General features: G+C 45.3%; 1 protein-coding gene across 1 annotated transcript in view; it reads right to left on the bottom strand.

Annotated features, from left to right (window-relative positions):
- Positions 1 to 22,290, bottom strand: part of Itga9 (integrin subunit alpha 9) — a 322,017-nt gene that overhangs the window by 127,068 nt on the left and 172,659 nt on the right. Inside the window, exon 17 of the mRNA XM_076843659.2 lies at positions 18,983 to 19,059. Within this exon, the coding sequence (XP_076699774.1) occupies positions 18,983 to 19,059 (77 nt within the window). The remainder of the gene's footprint in view (positions 1 to 18,982; positions 19,060 to 22,290) is intronic.

Below are 22,290 nucleotides of genomic sequence, written 5' to 3'. Positions count from 1 at the left end.
TGAGCAGAGGACCACTGGGTAGGGGCCACAGTCTTCTTCCAGTGCTGTTGTTCACATGACCAGTCCTGTCTATCATGTCCAAATGTCAAGGGCTCAGGCCAGGGATGGCTCAACCTCCACCAATCCCTCACACTTGGGCCTCGGTCACTTAGTCATACTGCAAGGTCATTTTCCTGGGGGGTTTCACAGTCAAATGATTCAAATGTGGCTCTGTGATAAAGAGCAGCCAGGGCAGAATGGGAACTCTGCTGTTTTAAAAAGAAGCCTCCACATTGTTTTCATTCTTTCTCCAAAGCTAAAACTCCATGACCAAAACAGTACATTTCTGCTTCCAGAGTTATTCTCAGAAATGAAATGAAAATGTAACCTGCCAGCATGGTGCTGGGTACTATCAAACGCGTTACCCTTTGGAAACCTCACAGGAACTGTCAAAAGGACCTGACACGGGTCCCGTTTTCAGAGATGAGGAAATCATGAAGCAGAGAGACAAGGCAACTGGCCAAGGGGTTGTTCTGGCCGAGAATCCAGTGGCTCCCATGCTTTCAAAGCCTGTTCCTCTCCAGGTCCCCTCCATGGTCCCCACATTCCCACCTTGCTTCTCATGACCTCAGGAAGCCCTTCCTGTCTCCCTGTTGGATGAAATCAACCTGTCCTGAGATCCCCACCTGTGTGCCCCCATCAGCCCTTCATGCGCTGACTGAGGCCGTGGGCCTACGTTTACTTGTGTGGCTCTTTGATTAAGGCCCATCTCTCCTCACACTGGAACACCAGGGAGCGGGGACCTTTGTCTGGTTTTGCTCCTCACTAGACTCTCAGAGACAGAAATGTGGCGCAAAAATTTTCAGGGAATAAAATTCCTTGAGAATCAGAAAGGTTTTTTTGGTTTTTTTTCCCCATAAATAAATAAGCCTCCGTGAAATGTTTGGCAGGAAACCTCTGAGCCTGATCATTTTAGTCTTTCAGCAGGACTGCCACAGAGGTTGGTCTCTCATGTGGGTGTCCTAAAGAACTCTAGTTGCACAAATGAATGAAAGTCTGTGATGTCCCCACAACGTATCAGCTCCACCTTCCCATTTCTCAGAGAAGCAGCTGAGCCGCAGAGAGGGGATCCCACTCAATGGAGGTCACGCAGCCACTCAGGGCATGAGCTGAAGCCAGCACCAAACTTCTTTAGACACGAAGGCCATTCCAGCTATGGCTCGTCCATAGATGCTAAGTCAGGAAGGGCTTCCACAAGAATGCTCTTTTAATGACATCTGAAAAGAACAGAATTCCACGAGGACCAGCCTCTCTGACAGCCCTGCCAAAAGATTAAAACGACCAGGCACAGGGGTTTCCTGCCCAACATTCCACGGGTGCTGATTTATTTATTCAAGAACAATCTTTCTGATTCTCAAGGAATTTTATCCTCCGATACATTTTCCCATTTAATTCTAATTTGTGCAGCCTTTTCCATGGGTCATATTACTTTATATCTAGATATCGTTGGTGTATTTTTATATGGAAAGCATCATTAATAGTCAATGTAAGATATGATCTGTACTGTTTTGGATGATAGCAGCAAGTCATGTGTCTGTCCTTCCTTCTTTCCTTCCTCCTCTCATTCTTTCTTATCTGCATCCTCCTTAATCATTAATCCATTCATTAATTTTAAAAATTAATGCATTATGGATATACTTAATTATGGAGTTCATTTTGACATATTCATAAATGTGTATGACAGAAGTTGCTCCATTTCAAACCCCAGTACTACCCGCTTCCTTCCCCTCATTCATTACTTTTTAAAAACTCTTTTACTGCTCTATACCCACTTAAAAAAAAAAAAAAAAACACAAAGTAAAAGTTGCAGAGGATGTGGAGAAATCGGAATTCTCATGTACTGTTAGAGGGAATATAAAAGAGAACAGTCACTTGAAAAACAGAATGAAAATTCCTCAAAAAAATTAAACATAGAATACTCATGTGATTCGGTAATTCCAAAAGGAAAAACAAGGACTCAGAGATTTGTATACATGTGTTCCTAGCAGTGCCACTCATAACAGCCAAGATGGAAGCAAGTCAAGTACCTAAATTCAATCTAAACTCAATCCCTGGTTAAAAAAAAATAGTATACAACTTATGTAAAATTTACTTGGCTATCGTCATAAGATTAGAAATGAAACTGCATTTGCATTCTTAGAATTTAGAATACTTAAAATATGGGATACACCATCTACAAAAGCTAAATGAGGCAGGGCTGGGGTTGTGGCTCAGTGGTAGAGCACTCGCCTAGCATGTGCGAGGCCCTGGGTTCGATCCTCAGCACCACATAAAAATAGATAAATAAAGGCTTGTGTATAGATGCCTTCTAAGTCAGGAAGGGCTATTGTGTCCAACTATAACTAAAAAAATATTTAAAAAAAAAACACTAACTGAGGTGCTTCGTTTTCTTCCTGACAACTTTTCTCGAAATTGGTAGAGACATTTGGGATGAGTCCAGACGGCTTTAGCAGCTCTCAGGGGCAATCTCCTCTCTTGGTACTTTATTGACCACTGTCAAGGCTTTTCAATTACTAGAGCTCACCATTACAAACACGAGTAAACCACACAACTACAATTACTCATTTAATGTCTTCCTATAAAGGATGTGATCACAAAGTACCAAATGTATTGATTGTTACATGAATAATTAAGAAATAGGTATTAATAAAGCCCCAAGGAATGGGCAGGAACTGTCAGGCATCTCCTGAGTGCATGCTAGTGAGTTACCTGGGAAATACATCACAAAGTTGATAGGAGTCACCAAAGGACAGGTACAAAATTAGATGCAAGAGAAACTCAGGGGAAGGGTCCAGGTAGACTGAAGTTCTCCGAGAGAAGTAGGAATTGAGCCACATCGTAAAGAATGAGGAGTACATGAGTAGGCAGGGAAACGGGAAGTACATTCCAGCAGAGAGAAAAATAAACAGAAACTGAGGATAGGGGTGAGTCAGAAATAATATGGAAAGTAGCAGGAAAAGGATGCTCTTAGCATTGAGGTTGGTGGGAGGTAAGTAGAACACGCAGATTCCCTTCAATTTTGAATGTCAGACTTTGGGGTTGATTCTTTAGGCCAGGGAACTTAACTGGGATACCTCAGTCACCAATGCCAGGTACATTACAAGCAGTGTGTTAATGATAAGGCACAAGAGTGAGATCATGACTAAATGTAGTAGGCCATAGTGGGTTCACCCCTGTCCCTGGCTTTTATCTCTGTTGCCTGCATAGGCTATAGTTCCATCCACCAGCATTCCTATTTCTTTGCTAGAAGGCTCCTCCCTGCCATCTAGCAGAGTGCTTAAGAATGGAGTCTCTGATGGCCCTGCAGCAGCTCTCAACCAATGCCTGATGGGAGCGTGTGCATAACTACCCAGCTCCCTCATGGATTGGATGGAACAATTCTGAAGTCCATGTTCTAGACCTGTGTCATTTAATATGGTAGCCGCTAGTCATATGTGGCATTAAGCACTGGTCTAGTTGGATGCCATGACACAAGCCTATAATCCCAGCTACTTGGAGTAATCCCAGAGGCAGGTCTACAGGCAGCTGTCCCAAGGACACATCCCAAGTGTCATAGTTTCAATTTTTACCAATGCTTGCAGTCTACACAGACCTCATGGTCCTGCCATATATGGGTGTGGGTGACCAACCACACCCCTGAGCCAGGACTGACCATCAGTGGGTTGCATCAGTGAAGTTGTACTCGTTATCTATGGCTGTGGTACAATGGTTCTTACAGGCAGGTACACCCATGTTGTACAGGTTGGTCATTATTTTGAATACTGCCCCTGACTTAAACTAGTTAAGGATAAGAGACAAGATACCCTTTGTGGATTCTGTCTTGTGTATACTTCTGTGCTTCCTCAGGGCGACTCACTCTGTGTACAATGACCAGAATCCATTTGAGAAGACAGAGATGGCATTAATTACATATTTCTGAGCCCATCTCCAGGGAACATGCACTCTAGAGAGGGCCTGCTTTCAGTCTCCCACCTGGGAGGCATCTTCAGGTAACCTCCAAAACACAAGAGTATTCATATATTTTGGTTCCCAGAATGTGGTTGTAGTGTTTACTCTTCAGCCTCAGTTTACCTCTGAGGGCTCAGAGCTCCTACAGTCAAGTCTACCATTGTATTTGAGAGTTATTACACAGCCCCCCAGGTTCCCCACAGATGCTTTCCAAAGAGCCAGGTTGGCGGGGGGTCCTCTCCTTTGTGACAGTAGCAACTTCTCTTCATAGAAAGTTAGTGATCTATGTCGAACTATATAAAAACTCATTTTAAAAGACACTTTTATTCTATATTTACCTCAAATAATAAAGTTGCCAATCTCAGCCTTTAGTGATAAGATACTAGGGTCAATCCCTCATCAAATCCTGCACACATCATATATGATACAGGTTAAGGCCACATCTTGGATGTAAACAATAAAAACTGTCTACAACATAAAGGTTAAAAAAATTACAACATTTAAATGACTATGTATTAGGAGATCAAAGTTTAGAGACTCACGGACTTTCATGTCTAAAAGGGACCTTGAATCAACCTCCTCCCCATTTTTGCAGATGAAAATTTTGAGGACTAAACCAGGCAAGTGGCTTGTTAACTTCTGTGGTTACTAGTGGTAGGACCATTTCCTAGTAGCAGTCAGTACCAAGATTCAAACCCACTGTGCATCATTTAGGGTCCAGACAGGAAAGCAACCTTACACCAGCTAGTTCACTAGAAGGGATTAAAATGGGAAACTTCGTACAAAGGCCTAAGAGGAGCCAGAAAAGTAAAGGAGGGGAGATGAGGAAAACCAGAGATGGGAAGAAACACCCCTAGGACTGGAGCCATAGAGGAAGGAGGTGGATGGCTGGAGGTGAACTTCAAAGAAGGGGCCAGGACCACCAAGGAGAAAGCTGCATTCCTGGGGATGCTGTTTGAAGAAGGTGGGGCTGGGGAGAAAACCCTGACCCTTTCTCCCCCCAATCACTGCTGGCTAAACAGAACAGGAAGCCTGTGGGCAAGGAGCCTGGGAAATGTAGTTTTCCCTGAAAGCTGAGGGAAAGGGTGGTGAACAGATCCACATACCAGTTTTCACATTGTGAGTCCATTACGCTCAGCATGTAAGTTAAAGAAGTTTCTCTTTCCCCAACTTATCACAGTCATTCACGTGAGATAGGAACTGGGTAAGGAAAGCTTAAAGTATAGCCAAGAATCGTAGTGGAGTCAGTCCTTATAGATTTTTCCAGCAGAAGCTCCAAAATTTCTCTTTTCCATAGGGGTGGGAAACTTTTTGTCCTGCTGTTTTAGCTGCTAGTGACTGCCTATTACTTTGTATTCCTGCAGATTTCATTTAAACAACAGATTACTGAGAACCCAAATATCAATTTTCATTTCATGAAAGCTTCCCGATTTATAAGGTTCTAGCTAAGGTGGTAAATATTTAGGATTTAATTAACCAAGAACTCCAAAGGATAACACTTCTTTTTTATTGTAAGGACAAAGATCATCAAGAAATATTTAAAACAGGGGCTTAGTGGTAAGATATGTATTTACCATGGCCTGATCTCCACCCCCAGTGGGAAGGCAATGGGATAGTCAAAGAGAAGATGGTACAAAAAGGGTACAATTCTAAATATAGTTAAGAAATCAAGTCTCATTTTATTCTGTATTCTAATATACTCTAGATTGAAGGAAACTGTTATTTCTCCCCAACTATTGATTGGTCTTATCCTGTGGTTAAGACTTTTTTTTTTTCCCCTTATCCAATAGCTTGCTCCATATAAACATAGGCAGCCTCCTGAGGTTACAGTCTCAGTCCTGGACCTTCTGCTCTAACCCTTCTGAGGTCCTTCTTCCTGATAAGCTCAGGGGCCTTTCATTTTATATCCCACAACATGCTTCCCTTTGTTCAAAACTTAGTGCTATATCTGAGACCTGCCCACTTCTCTGGTATGTCCATCCCACCCTACCTCTGTGAAGTCAGTGGATATTATATAGAAACGTTAAATGGAAAAAATTCAATAAACAATTCACAAGTTTTAAATAAAGTAATATTCTGAGTAGCAGGATGAAATTTCAAGTCATACCATTTCATCCTGCTTGGGATATACATCATCTCTGACCAGTGTGTCCACACTGTATATTCTACCCACCAGATAATCATTTAGTAGCTTTTTTGGTTTTGAATATGACAGTCCAAAAGTTCATGTAACCGTTGTTTTATTTAATACTGACCCCAAAGTGCAAGAGGAGTGATGCTGGCAACTTTGCTACACTATATTGTCATGATTCTTCTATTTTATTATCATTGTTAACCTCTCATTGTGCCTAATTTATAAATTAAACTTCATCATAGCAGATATGTATAGAAAAAAACATAATATATAAAGTTTGAAACTATTCTACTATTAGTCTTGGAACATATCTCTTCTGAATGTGGGGAGGGGGATACAGTAGCTTTAATTCTCATATCCTCAAATACCACAGAAACCAGAAATACTATCATTTAACAGAATATGCCATACATTTATATAAGTATACTCCAACTATGGGTTATTATTCCATACAGTTTGAGATTTGCCTTACATCTAACTGTGTTCTATAAATCTCTTCCAATCTTGTAAAAGAAACCCACATAATTATTGGCTCCAGATAGAGATTGGGAGGTACACTCTATAAGGCACCTCAATTAAAAGTGACCTTGGGTCAGGGAAATGAGTCCTGGGACTGAGTTCCTGGGTTGAAAACCCAAGTATATGAAGGCAGAAACACCTCACCTCCTTCCTATTGAGTATCCACCTGGGATAGTGCTGTGCTCATAGAATGAGAGAAAGAGAAAAACATTCACGGAGGTGATCTGAGTCAAAATTGTGGTATTTCTAGCAATATTCCAATAATTGAGGTAAACAAGTGTTGCTTCAAAAAATAAATAACATGCCTATGTCCCTGCTGACTTTGGCCCCAGCTTTGATTCTTTTAACCACTCACATAATGGCAGAATCAGTATTGGCTTTAAAGGTCATCTTCTAACAAGGCAAACAAGCAGGAACAGGGTCCTTCCCTGTCCCTCTAAGCGGCTAGGGGTCCCTCCCGCTCCATCTATGCAACCGTGCAAAGAAATACTGATTCCTGGCAAACAGAGGAATTCAAATCCTCTTCATCCTTTCGGAGCAGTCTCCTGGATCACTAAATCTCAGGACATCTGGAACAAATCAGGTTCATTCACTGTAACCACTGCATTAAAGACAAAGAATACTTTGAGGGGCAGAGGAATTCCCAAGATCTGTGGGCTGCTCAGAGGTTTGATGTCATACGACAGGGATGGAGGGCGTGATGCTCGAGTTGACCCAGCCCTGGCACACTGCCACACTGTGCCACACGCACGTTGCCCTGGAACCTGGCTAGGCTCACCATAGCGAGAAGCCCACCTGCATGTCACAGAAGGCAGCAAGCCAGACAACCCCAGAGAACTCACATCAGGAGGGCCATAGTGGTCCCTGGATGGATAACTCTGCAGTAGCCGCAACGTTTCCCCGCTTCTAGTTCAAGAGCCAAGTGGGAGCTGTAAATGGTTCCAGGCAAGAAAATATACTGAAATTACTAGTCTCCCTGGATTGTGTATCCTTTTTCCTTTACAGCCAGTCAGTCGCAGGGCTGGAGAAAGCCGCTCTTTCCACCTGGGTCTCTGCGTCTCTGGAGGTCCCTGAAGGTAAAAACAGGTCTACACTACCCAGACGTAGCACCTCCAATATCAATGTATTTTGTTCACATGGACCAGATGCCAGCTTTCTCTGCTTTGGGCCTGAAGCACTCGTTTTCTTGAGCTCATCAAAGCCCTGGAGTTCCTGGTGTCTTTAATAAGCAAGCAACAAGGAGTGAATGTTGACCTTGTATCAGGGTCACTACGAAGGTTAGGAGCCACACAGGGAGGGGGAACACTTTCTCCAGAGGCTTCTAAATTTTGTCTTATAATGTATGCCTATAATCCCAGCAACTCAGGAGGCTGAGGCAGGAGGATCCCTCAATCCCTAAACCATATTCCCAACCCTTCTGCTTATATCTTAGAGACAGGGTCTAGTTGAGTTGCTTAGGCCCTCACTAATTTGCCGAGGCTGGCTTTGAACTTGCGATCCTCCTGCCTTAGCCTCCCAAGCTGTTGGGATTACAGGTGTGCACCACCACGCCCAGCTCACAGAAAACTTTCTGAAGAAGAGCCCAGGGACCCTGGAGAGGAAGTCCGGCCATTCTGACTGAGTGTCCTGTGTTCCTTTATGCTACAGGAACAGTTTCTGGTCCCCTGCCTGTGAAAACGTTTTGCTGAGGAAGCCATCTCTCACAGGGTGCCCCTCTCCCTTTATCTCTTGGGTCCCCTCTAAAAGCAAAATCCCAGGGAAAAAGCATCCAGAAGCAATCCCTAGGATCCAAGTCCCAGGATGACCTGAAGAGATCCCCCCATCACTCCTTGGCCTGGTTTTCAAACAAACACCACCATCTTCTGATTCCAAGAGGGAAAACAAAAAGCACACCAGCAACTGTCTCATCATTAATGTTTGATAGATATAGGTAACTTGATTTGCTTTTGAAACTCAACAGTCCTAAAAACAAAACAAAACAAAAAACAACAAGATCAGTCTGCCTGGCCAGAAGAGGTAAGGACAGACACACACAGCGTGAGTGCAAGTCCTACAGTATCTCAGGATGGGCTCCCAGATGTGGCATCTATGACACGCAGTGGGGGTTTGCTGGGGAACCAGGGAAGCTGGCTGGGCAAGGCTGTGGCCTCAGGTGAAGTCCAGCCCTGGCCTGGTCCACGAGAGGGTTTGGAGCACAAAGTGCCACACGTGCATCTGCACTTGAGATCATGGCTGGCCTCCTGCACCCCAACCAGCCAGCCAGCGCCTGAGGGCTGCCCCCTGGGGAGGCGGGGTGTGACCTCCCAGGAAAGGCAGTCTCAGGACACCAGTGACTCCCCCAGTCAGATGAGGGGCAGCTGTGAGTCTTTGGCTGCCAACATGGCAGGAGGGAACAGGCACCTGCACTGTGAGGGACCTGGGTGTGGAACCAACTGCACCCACCCAGCTCGTCATGTTTGGATCAAGAACACCTGGAATGATGTCAGGAAAGACGGCTCATAAAATCTAGATGTTTCTATGTGGTACCTCCCCTCTCACTGTAGCTGCAGGGACTCTGACTTCAGGGAAGCTCATGGTAAACCTAAGCCTCACCTTTGGATGTGGCGGGTAGGGACAGTGACCACTGGAGACACCCCCCCTCCAAAAAAAAAAAAGGTTAATCCTTGCTTGGCCACAGCTGTCCTTGGCTTTTCATCCATGGACAGCCCACAGGGAATCCTGACCCTCCCAGGGTTGTATCGGGGGCTCAGAACAAACTTTGAAGAGATGCTGCATGTCAAGGTACAAGCAGGGCAATATGAAAAGTGTGCAGAGAGCAAAGCAACTGCGGCGCAGCTTCAGATCTGGCCTTCGGTCACAGCAACGAGTCCCCTCTGGGATGGGTGAGTCTAGTATTCAGTGGCAAGAGACCAAGGAACATAGTCACACGAAATAAACTGCAAAAATCTTAGCGAAGAAACAGCACATGGCTTCCCATCTGAGAGAAGGGAGGGATCTAGGGGCTGCATTCTCTTGATAGGTCCTTTCCTTGGGGCTGATCAGAAGGAAAACTGTCATATCACCACCACCCTGCTGGAAAGACTCTGTCTGACACGTAATAGATCTCCAGTGGGTGGCTATATTTGCAAGACAAGGAAAATACTACTGAATAGAATTTTATTAGGCTCACAGTGAGGTAGACCCAGACTTCCTGGGAGTCTCAGGAAGCAGGCCCCCGTGAGCATACCCCTTCTGTGGTTGCCATGGTTTCCTCCTAGGTCCCGCCTCTCACACCCCTCTGTGGGTCCCCATGGTCTTACTCTCCAGAAAGCTACAGCTGGAAAATCTTGATGAGTGTCTGCTTAGCAGTGGGAGGGCTGTCCCTGAAACATGCTCTTTGTTGGGACAGATCTGTGGCTCATGTGTTCTGGTGGGGCCTTGGAGAGCTCCCTCAGCACTTTGAATCTGTCCAACAAAGGAAAAGGGTCAGTTCCTTGGGTGGTGGCCTCTCCGTCCCCAGTCTCATACTCAGGAAGCCACAAATCAGATCCTCCCTGCCATAGAAGAGAAATTCCAAAAGTCATTTCCACCCAGAGATAGGCCAGGCTCTCCGAGCTGTGATGGCTATTTAAAGACAAAGGCCACCGGTGGAACTGCTGGAACGCGGAGCTCTGGAGCTGCCCACCAGGTGTTTTTCTTGCCTCGGCTGGCTGGTTGACTTTCTTTTTGATCTCCGATAAGTGACTCAAATTCCTATCAGCTTCCTGATCTGCCCCAGAAATGCCGTGGATCCAGGAACATGGATAAAACACACCAATCTCAAAAGAACAACAAAAAAACATGCTGGGTTTGTTTCCAGCCAGCTGGATTACATATATGACAAATGAAGTGGCCTCATGGAGCCACAGGCTGTGCTTATTCCTGGGCTCTCAAGAAACAGTGTTCTGGCTGCAAGAATGAGCCTGGACCACATCAATTCCAGGATGCTGGAGGGCTCTGGAGTCTCATCCTCTCTGCTTGGGATCAGCTGTGGACAAACCCTTCACCTGTCCTTGCTGCCATCCTTCAGGAAGCAAGAAGAAAGTTTTTGGCCCTACCCTTGGCTAGTGGGTCTGCCCTAAAGAAAAAGCCCTTCTGTGTGTCGGTGATGGCTGTTATGCTGGGTAGGGATGGGGGAGGAAACAAGACACAGAAAAAGTGCAATGGGAATTACCGTTGCCACAGTCAGGAAGTGCTTGGGTGTTTGGCAAAACGTGGAGTAAGAACATTCTCAGGAAGTTCATGGGAAGAGGCATCCACATCAAAGGTGATTTAACACTCCTTTTAACACTCATGCAGGAAACTCCATGGTAAATTCATCAACTGAAAATCTTTAAGAAAGTGGGCATAGGAGACAGCGTACTTGTCCCTGGCCATTGCCCCTCAGACTCTTCCCAATGCACTGGCTGACTTCCAGCTACTGCATCTTTCTGAGGGTCTTTTTCCAGGACTAGACAAAGCTGTTGCATCCCAAGCATTAATTGCCCCCCAAGTGGCCCTCAACCCACAGGTCACAGGAGCTGTTTTTCCAGTTCTTAGATGCGGTCATTCTAAGAGCCCCATTCTGTGGGATCCCCACAGGTCTGCTCCCTGGCATTGTCCTGCGTGATGAATCTCAGTCGGCCGCTGTGCCAGCTGGGTCTGGAGGCCTGCTTGACAGTCTCTGTGAAGTCACACCCTGTGTTCTGCGGCTTCACAGCTCCTCCCAACAGGAAGCAGAATCTAGTTCCCCACCCCTTAATCAGATTGATCCTGTGACTTGATTTTGGCCAACCAAATATAGGAAAGTGACAGTATACCAGTTTTGTAACCAGGCCTCACGAAGTCTTGTGTGCTGTTGTTCCTTTTAGGATCCCTGACACACTATAAGAATAATTATGGCTGGGCATGTTGGTGCTTACCTGTAAACCCAGCGACTCAGGAGCTGAGGCAGAAGGTTCATGAGTTCAAAGCCAACCTCAGCAAGACCCTGTCTGTAAACATAAAAACAGCTGGGGATGTGGCTCAGTGGTTTAGCACCCCTGGGTTCAATTCCCTAGCACCAAAAAAAAAAAAAAAAAAAAAGAACTGTGGGCTGACATACTAGAGAATGAGACCACATGGAGGGAAACAGAGGAGCCCCAGTGAACAAGTGCCAGAAACAAAGGCTACTAGACAACCTGAATCTGGATGCAGACACACAAGGGAGCCCAGACTGAACCGCCGAGCCGTAGAATCACAAGTAAACACATGGTGGTTATTTTAAGGCATGAAGTTCTGGGGTGATTTGCTGCACAGCAATAAATAACCGATATGCTGGTGTTACGGCGCACCCTTATTGGCAAGCTTCCCTGTCGATACTTCCTTACTCTTTACCTTTGCTTCCTGCACATTTCACATAAATTATTTGCACTCGAATCCTCGTCTCCGGTCAGCATTGAGGGGAACTCAGACCATATGGAGCACTTCCTCCCCTGCGCCTCCAGGGAACTCCCTCACATTGCCGTCATATGATGATCATGGTAATGACGACGCGTTGCTGGCATGCACATCTGCATCTGGACTGAGAGCACTGTGACGCAGCAGTGTGTCCCTATTTACTTCCATCAAGCTAGACACATCCACAGCAAGTGTCCCAGTCACCTTCCCTCACAAAATGGTAATAATAATTGTTCTAGTTAGCTTCACATCACCGTGGCTAAAAAATACCCAGCAAGAGCAACTTAGCAGAGGAAAAGTTTCTATGGGGCTCATGATTTCAGAGGTCTCAGTCCACAGACCACCGACTCCATTGCCTTGGGCCCAAGATGAGGCAAATCATCACGGTGAAAGGGCCCAGTAGAGGAAGGCTTCTCAGCTCATGTGTCAAATAAACGAATATATTAGCACCGTGTCACCTCGACAGGTGTGCAGAATCTGGGCTCTCCAGAAGGATCTCACCTTCAGTATCTCTTCCAGAGCATGACTGACTGTCCCTGACGCTCCTGACACCACTGATCGCCCACCCTAGGGCCTGAATCCCACCCTTGGCTAGGTGACTCACCTACATGCTATTCACCCTTGAAATGCTCCCGCAGGGTGAGGAGAGATATCTGCTGCCTCCTCTTAGGGACCCACATCAGAGCAAGGGCCAAGACGTGTTCTGACGCGGGAGGAGGATGGCTTCAGCCCTCATTCAGAAAGTTCCAGCCACCAGAGCATTCCACCCTGATTTCAAGAATATACCATTGAGAAAACCAGAAAGAACTACACAGGCCAGCTGCTCCCAATCAACAAACCTTGCTTTTTTTTTTTTTTTTTTTTTTTTGCCCTTAAGTGGCTGCGTTCAATGAAGGGGGCGGGTGGGGAAATCACATGGCTAACGTTCTGACAACCGCAAAAAGTTTTCCAGCCTTGTGATCAGCTCCCAGTCACCTTCCCTCACAAAATGGTAACAATAATTGTTCTAGTTAGTGTCGCATCACCGTGGCTAAAAAAAAAAATACCCAGCAAAAGCAACTTAGCAGAGGAAAAGTTTCTATGGGGCTCCTGATTTCAGAGGTCTCAGTCCACAGACGGCTGACTCAATTGCCTTGGGCCCAAGATGAGGCAAATCATCACAGTGGAAGGGCCCAGTAGAGGAAGGCTTCTCAGCTCATGTGGAGTTAGGAAGCAGAAAGATAAGGGGGAGAAAGGGCCACAGGGATGATGCATCCTTCCAGTGCATGCCCCCCAATGACCTAACTCCCCCAGCATACCCAGCCTGCCTACAGTCTGTTCATTCCAGTTTGAATGGGCTGATTAGGTTACAGCTCTCCCAATCAATCATTTCACCTTCGCACATTCCTGCATTAATAAAGGAGCTTTGGAAGACACCTCATATCCAAACCCCGGTGGTAACTACACTCATGGTGATGATGTTGTTACCTTTGAGGAATCTGCTGGCACGCCAGCTACAAGTTCATGGTCAAACTTGAGTTCTCCGAGGAGAGAACATTGATCCTACACATCAAAAGAATGCAGGGTCTGCCACTGACCCAGTTGACAGGTGGCTCACGTCTCCAGTGGGAAAGTCACTGCACATCCTCCAAGTCACGTGGCACATGGGGAGGGTGCGAGGGAATAGAAGGAAGCCATCTTTGATCATTGGCTTTTTCCCCAACCACCTCCCTCCTGAACTGGGGTTTTTACAAAGAGGACTCTCAGCGTCTCCACCTTGGTACTTCTGGTGCACAGCCAGCTGATACAAAAACTCAGCATCAATTGAGACCAATATAGAGCAGAATGCAGAACCAGGCACTCCCCACTTTGATTTCCTCCAGAACATGAGCCCTTGAGCAAGTAACCTGGCCTCCCTAGCCTCCATATCATAAGCATTAAAAAGCATGTAACCATATCTACTTCTCAGTGTTATCAAGAGGATTAAGTGGGAAAAAAATGAAGCTCTCGTTTACTATGTGCCAAGCACTTTTAGAAGCAGTTAAATACATATAAATTCATTACTTATAACCCTATAAGATGCTGGAATTATTTTTTCATCTTACAGAGAAGGAAACAGAGGCATAGAGATGTTAAGCAATCCGCCCCATGGTAAATAGCTGGTGAGACACTACGGTGCTTTTCTATATACCAAGTACTCTGTAGAGTACTCAATGCACAGAGGGGCAGAAAATATTTTCCTGTCCCTTGACTTTGGGTATGGCCATGTACCTTGCTATGGACAATAGAAAAGTCTGGTATAATAGTGGGGCAATTGTGTCCCTAGGCCTTAAGAGCCATTGCACCATGAATAATACTCTCTTCCCCTTCATAATCCAAGACACTGTTCCTTTCCACCTTTTGTGATGCAGTTGATGATTCTGACCACTTTTGAGAAGGAAAACAATTTGATTTGAGCTAAATCACTCTCTAAGTGAAGTGGCCCTCTTCTAGAAGGTTGGTCATTCGTAGATGGTGCCAGCCATCTCCCAGCTAGTCATAGGTTTTGGGGGGAACCTACTGCACTCCACCCCCAATTCCTGTGATAGTAGCCGTATGACAGTTACATGTGGCTACGAGATGATTCCAACTTCACAAATATTCCACTCTTTACTTCTCCTAAAAGATTTTTTGAAATTATTTTTTATTGAATATGAAATATATTTTGTTCAGCCAGGAGACAGAAACATTCCACTGATCTCCAATGAGATGCATCAGGAAAAGAAAATTTGCTCGACTGCAATAACGTATGTTTTTCTTGATCTTGATCACATGTGATGCTATCTTAGATACTGTGAGCCTTCAGACAGAAAAAAAAAAAAAAACATAAGCGCATCCTTTTATAAATGGAAGTCTCTACTAAACAGGACTGAAAACATCTAAACCGCTTCCTCCCTATTCCTGGATAGTTTAGAAATGGCATGTTCTAGAACTAGGTTCAACTCATTGAAGATCATGGCCTTTGTTTTTAAGTTATAGATGGACACAATACATTTATGCATGTATTCACGTATGTATGGTGGTGCTGAGGATTGAGCCCAGGGTCTCTTACATGCCAGGCAAGTGTTCTACCACTGAGCCACAAACCCAGCCCCAAGATCATGAACTTTTAGAGTTGAATGTTTTAAGTAATAACAGATCCTGCCAAAATTCATACTCTCTGGGGAGAAAGATAAAAACATCCATGAGTGTCACAGGGAGCGCTTCCTGGCTTGATCCCTGGTCACTCTGGGTGACCCCCTCCCTCCCAGATGTCTTTCCCTCTGTCGTAAGACTCAGGCTCCTCCATCTGGTGGGTGTTCTGCCTCCAGCCCCGAACTTCACACAGCCTGTCTACACAGTCACTGAAGTCGTCTCTCCCTTATCCCCCTTTTCAACATAGTGAGGGTACAGCTGACATGAGAGATAGGTCCTAAAGACAGCATGAAAGGCCAAAACTGCGTCCAAATTGCCATGTTGAAGCCCTGGGGGAGCGTGATGGTGGAGAGCCACCCGGCATCCCTCCAAAAGCCCATCCCTGCCAAGGGCACTCCTTCACTGAGACAAGTGGCAGTGGCCCCACAGAGCTATGTCAGGGAAGTAGGAGCTGAGATGGATGGAAAGAGGGACATACTCAGAACTCAAGCTGGAACATGCCTTTCATTGGTGGAGGAGCTGGACCGACCCACATCATCCCTCCCCCTGGAGCGTATCTAGTTGCATTCCTGTAAAGTTACATGTACCTAAGCTGGGACTCGGCTCTACCGCACTGGCTTGGAGATGCAGCCCCAAATCACAGGTGTGTCACAATCCAGCTTCTTTCTTTCTTTCTTTCACACTCTGTTCTCTTCGATTGCAGACACCTGAGGTTCCTCATGGGAGTCCTCTGCTCACCTTTTTCCTCTGCCTAGAGTACCTAAGTCGTCCTCCCTCCCCTTAATACAGCCTCCTGGAAGTCACCCCATGCCCTGCAAGGACCCACTCACCTCTCTTCCCATACGAGGTCATGCCACACTGTCCAGTCTCCCGACCCTGACCAGGCTGTGCACACCAGAGGAGTGGGCCACATATGGTTCACATCTCCAGTGGTGCCCAGTACTTGCTTGAACAATGAAGGAGTACACATCCCATCCCAGGCAACAATGACTCAGAGCTAAATATTAGCTAAAGCTGCTCACCCACAGTTCAGGCTCCTAAAACACCCTCAACCAAATCCAGACCCTGTTTCTGCTACAGTTTGCTGCACATTGTGCCTGGCTCTGCAGAGTGAGCGTTCCAAGTCTAGGGCCATCCGGTGCAACTGAAACCACAGGTTTAGCTTTATATCTGCACTTATCCAATTACCAATCAACATTTCCCTGATGGCTCCTGTGGGGACAGCTATGGGTCCAAGAGTATAACGAAAGTTTCTTAATGGAGGATCCTGCCAAAAGGCTATTTTGAGAGATGGGGAGACCTCCTGGGAAATAACTCATCCTTCAGAAAGGCTGAGAGGTCCTCTCATCCAAGAACATTGATTTTGAGGTTCAGGAAAACTCCTCTAGTCTCCAGGGCTCATGTCTGAGTTCTAGGAAGATGGAATTGCAAGAAAGGCTGAAATGGCCCTGGAACCTACAAGGCACCAGGAGGAGTGACAGGGCTCCCCAGGACTCACGTGCTGTAGGAGATGGCCTTGTTGGTCCCAGTCCTTTACCCTACATTCATGCCCTTTGCAGTGCAAATTTGTAGCTCTCACTAAAGGGGCAGATGATATTTTCCTATCCCTCGACTTCGGGTATGGCCGTAACAAGGCACATGGCCATACCCCAAAATTGCATATTTCTGCTTGTCCTTGAGCAATCTCATCATGCAGTGAGAATATGCCCATGCTAGACCACTGGTTCCTCAGGGGCAATTAAAGACACATGGGACAGAGTTAAACTGGGCCACCCAAGACTGGAGTTTACCTTCCACTGAACCCAGATGCATGAACAAGTCAGCCAACATCCAGCTGAATCCAGCCAATCTACCTGACCTGAGACTAAATGATTGCTGACTTATGCCATGTGTTTGAGGTTGGTTTGTTATGCAGCATCTTTGGTAGCAATAGCTAGCTGATACATGTGGGGTCTGGTCCCTGGCCACCACATTAGTTATTCTGGCATTATTGATTGGATCCACAGAGTACACCTGATACTAATCACACTTCTGAAAGATCAAGTTGGGGCAGAGGTGGCAGCTTTAGTCATACGGTGCTTTACTGACCATGAGCCTTGATTTTTATATCTTAATCCATAGAAAGCACAACTAAAAAAAAAAAAGCTGGATTTGTCTACCCACTAATGGGTAGCAAGAGCAATAGGATTTTCCTTACTTAAAATTTAACCTTGGATCAAGTAAATTATTATCCCACATCAAATTTTCTATGATCTAAAATAAATTTCCAGCATTTATAGTCTGCTTTGAAGTTAAAAAAAATCCATGTAATTTTGTTTATTACTCTTTCCCTAAAACACTTTTTGGAAGATCTCCTCAAAATTAAAATTAATGAGCTGATAATTTATGAAATTTCTTTAGAATTGGTTTTTCTAGTATCCCTGAAAGGCCTTTCTAAGTTACACAATCCCAATATCTACTTCATGAGTTTAAAGTAATTTTTTAAGATTGGCAAAGAATATGCTACTTTAAGCTGCCATTTTTTCCCCCCAGCGTAAAAGTGAAGTTAATGAATTAATATTTAAGTGGTTTGGAAGAGTATTTGTGTGTATGTTGCCGTTGGGAGAAGGCAGTTGGGGAGATACACCTTCCTGTAAAAATTCAAAACAGAAGAAAAGGCATCTTAGCATTGATGAATAAAAGACTGTTTATTTTTGGTACTGAGAACTGAACCTAGGGACACTTAACCGCTGAGCCACATCCCCAGGCCTTTTAAAATTTATTTTGAGACAGGGTCTAGCTAAGTTTCTTAGGGCCTCATTAACTTGCTGAGGCTGGCTTCTAACCTATGATCATCCTAAAAGATTATTTATCATTAAAAAAAAAGCAAAAATGCCCTAGTGTAGTTACTCATTCATGATGGGATATTTCTTTAATTCCATCCCAATTTAACTCTGGGCAATGCAAGTAAGGGACATGTATGGCATTTTAGAGACTAGCTATCAAAACGGAGGACTGCTTTGAGAAATGGTAATAAATCTTACAGAGGGGTTTCTGGCCCCAAGGCTAACGACGATCTTTCAGAAGGTATTGTTCCAAAAGGAAACCATTCTTGAAATGTGGCTAAATGATTCAGGACCAGCACCTTCATCCTAAAAGAAGTCTAAAATAAAAGGTTGGCAAAGAGGAAACAGAAAGCCTCTGTACTGTTCACCTTTAGCCTAGGGGGACTTGCATACTGCAGGAGGAAACCCTGGAATAATAAAGAGACAGTCTGCTTGGATCAGATCAGCCCGCCCCCCGACTCCACCCCTGTCCTGCTACAGAAACAAGACTGTCTGCTAAAGCCAGAAAGACACCACTGTTCAGTATGTGGGGATGGGGGAGGGGGGGAACTTTTATGTAGTAAGAGGTTAAATCATGACATCATCCCCAAAGGTCCAACGTTGGCAATACCATATGGTTCAACTTAATAGGATGAGAAAACATAAAACATCCTCCCAGTGCACGAATACTCTTAAAAATTAGAAATCTAAAATGTGAGATATGTGAAATTGCAAACAATATCCAAACTCTCTTCCCCAAATCATAGCTATTTTTAAAATTATAACATACTTCACAAAAACATGCACACACACACACACAGTATAGGACCATAACCCACCAGCACTGTTTACCTTTTTGGTGGGGAAATCTGAACATTCAGGTTTGGGGCCTGGAATTAAGAAAAACTGAACTTCTCAGGACAATGTCATAAAAGGAACATTGACATACCTGGAGAGCAGCAGTTTACCCCGGAGCTGCAGGTCGGCTGCACAGTCCTCAGATCGGCAATTCCTTTCAAAAACAGTCTGTGAAAGAAATGATACAAAGGTTGGAATAGGGTTTAAGGGCAAAGCAGTAAGTGATGGCCTACTGCCTCTTGCCAAGCAGTAGAAATTCTTCCTTCAGGCCCTCCAAGCCTCTCCTCCCACCTCCAAGAAGCCGGCTCCCTGGCAGAGGGAGGGAAGCTTCTCGAGGTTCCACAGAAGCCTAAATCAACAGTGGTCTTGATTCATGAGTGCCTTCCTTACTTGATTCACTTCTCAGTCTCCTGAAGCACTTCTTCAGGAAGCATACATGACTGGTGTCCGTTTGTCTGTGCTTTTCTGACCAAAACCTTTTAGATGCTCTTGGACATGCATGAATAATCATTCCATGAAGTAAATGATCCTTAGATTACAGTCAGGTCATTTTCCCTATTTGTTCTCTTGGGGAAGAGAAAAAAATCTGCATTGGAGATAGGCTCGGCATAAGCAATGGGACCATATTAAATGGTTAGGGCCAAAGGGAAATGTCAAAGGCCACCAGGCCATTAGACAGAGGGCAGCATAATGGGACATAAGAGATGCTTTCTAGTTTCTGGGGGAAGCAGCTAGTGGTTAGCAGGGAATAGTGGCTTTTCTCTAACGGAGACTAGGCCTCCACAGTCAAAGCCCCACCCAGTGCTGGGGCCTGAGGCTCTGTGGTTAAAACCCACATTACTTGCAGAGAGCTTGCCCAAATGTGTAAGGAAGCTTCATGGAGGGTGGCCAGGGAATCAGGAACAGCACTTTGTTGTAAGGGACAGAGTTTTCTTCTCTCTGCAGCACATGGACAGCTTGTTAGTATGTCCCTCCATCTGATCTCCACCTCTCTGAGGTTTCTGATGTAGAGACAGCAGTCTCCCTATGCTTCGGACGATGGAGACGCTTCACTATTGTTAAGATGGCTTTGATCATCTCAGTGGGATTTGGAGAAAAGAACCTGATGCCCTCGTTTGTTGTTGTGATTTATTGTCACTCCTCATGGCTGCGAGGGCTTTTTTTTTTCCTCCCCGGTAGCAGAGTTTGGGGTAACAGCCCATAGCAGAAGCGTAGGTGGCTTCCCAGAGTGCCAGCGTGGACTCCAACAAACTTGCTGGCCAATGGACAGTCTAGACTCCACCAGACAGGGTAATTTTGCCTATGGAAATTCATATTCCTGTGCCACGTTTCCAAAAGAATAGAGTGTCCCAGCCAACATTCCCTTCCTTGATTATAGGAGGGAAAAATCATGGAATTCCTGGGCAATATGAGGAAATTCCTATGTTCTTTTGGACACTAACGGGGGCAAGGAAAGAGCCAGATCTCCAGAAGACTTCAGAGTAAGACTTTTGTGCTTTCTTTGCAATCTCGACCAGGCTCAAAGCAGGAGGAAGAGGGCTTAGGAGCTGCAACATCCCAGGCAAAAAATGCTTTGTGAGCCTAGAACTAACAAAGCAGCACCAAGGGTGGCCTCCCCACCAACCGGATCCAACTTACACTTGAAGGTCCCCACAGGACCCCTGCATGGCCTTGAACCTAACTTTGTATTCACAATTCTACATTCTTTCCTTCAAACCCTTCCCTCCCTCTCAACTGTATAGACTTTGGGCCCCACAAAACCCAGATGTGCCCCTGGGTTAGTCTCTTCCACACACGTGCCTCCCATCACAGAGGTTGGTCACAGTCTGACCCCTGGGCTTTGGAGGTGGGATGGAGGGGTGTGATGGGTGGGGGAGGAAGCAGGTGAGAACTGAAGCGGAAGATGTCACCTAAACCCCTCCTGTGACATTCAGGCTGCGAGTTCCGGGCCCTGCCCTCCCCATCTCTGTCATCCTGGCTCTCGTGCCAGCCGTGCCCTGGACTGGCCTTGCAATTTCCTCACTCCATATAAGTGAACACCACCGGGGCCTCCTGGGTGATAGGGACGAGAAAGGGCAATGGAGATGAAGAGCAGATGTGACTCCATGTCTCTACAGACGACTGTGCTTTCCACGTCCCAAAACGACACTTCCCAGTGTGACTTTGACAACCCCATCACGGAGAGGCAGAATCTAATGCTTCCTTCACCTGCCATGGGGAGGATCTGTGGTTACGGTGGAAATAACGTTATGTGACTTCCAAGGCTCAGCCATAAAAAGCAATAGAGCTTTCACCTCTTTCACTTGGGGCTTTTTTCTTGGAGCTTGGCTACTCTGCGCAGAGAAAGCCCAGCTGGCCCGGAGAGGCTCATATGGAGAGAATAGGCAATCCCTCAGCTCGAAGGCCCAGTGAGCCATCAAGGAAGTGGGACCCTCAGGGGTCCTGACAGGCACCTGGTGGAGCAAAGATGAGTCCTACCAAATTACCAATTCACAATTTTCCTTTTTTTTTTTTTCCTGTTAACCAATTTCTTGCTCATTCCCTTGTGCTTAGGAAATTTGTTAAGATTTGTTTTGTGACCCAACACCTGTTCCACCCTGAAAGTGTTCCTTGTGCACTTGGAAAACCTGTATTCTCAACAGTCACTAATATGCCATTATGTAAAAATGTGTGTGTGTAACCGATGTGATACTGCAATTTGTATTTGGGGTAAAAATGGGAGTTCATAACCCAATTGAGTCAAATGTATGAAAGATGATATATCATGAGCTTTGCAATGTTTTGAACAACCAATAAAAAATAAATAAAAAAGAAAACTTGTATTCTGTCGGGGCAAAGTTTCATATGTGTCCATTAGGTTGTCTGATCTACAAACATTGTTCAAATCTGCTCTGCCTTTTATTGATTTTCTGTCTAGATGCTTTATTCGTTGTTGAAAGTGAGGCCCTGAAATCTATTCCTGTACCGCTGTCAAGTTCTCCTTTCGGATCTGTCAATATTTGCTTTAGGTATGCAAGTATTCTGATGTTGGGTGCATCCATATTGATAACCGTTGTATCTCCTTGTTGACCCTTTAATCCCTTCTTTGTGTCTGGAGAAGCTTTTAACTGCAAGTCCACTTTGATGTGAGTGAGTAGAAGCTGCCCCTGCTTTCTCTGGTTTATCATTGCCTGGACTCTTCTCCCATTCCTCTGTACATCCCTGAATCTAAAGTGAGTGAGCCTCTTGTAGACAGCACACATTGGACATACACGTGTGTACATGTGTGTATGTGTGTTTAATCCATTCAGTCACCACGCAGCCTTTTATTGAGGAGTTTAGCCAATTTACATTTAAAGTAAGTATGAATATGGAATATGGAAGGGTTTTCTAGGCTGGGCATGGTGGTGCATGCCTATA

This window comes from Callospermophilus lateralis, chromosome 1, assembly GCF_048772815.1.
Source record: "Callospermophilus lateralis isolate mCalLat2 chromosome 1, mCalLat2.hap1, whole genome shotgun sequence".
Lineage (NCBI taxonomy): Eukaryota > Metazoa > Chordata > Mammalia > Rodentia > Sciuridae > Callospermophilus > Callospermophilus lateralis.
The sequence above is the reverse complement of the archived record's forward strand: the minus strand, read 5'-3'. Positions and strand labels throughout refer to the sequence as shown.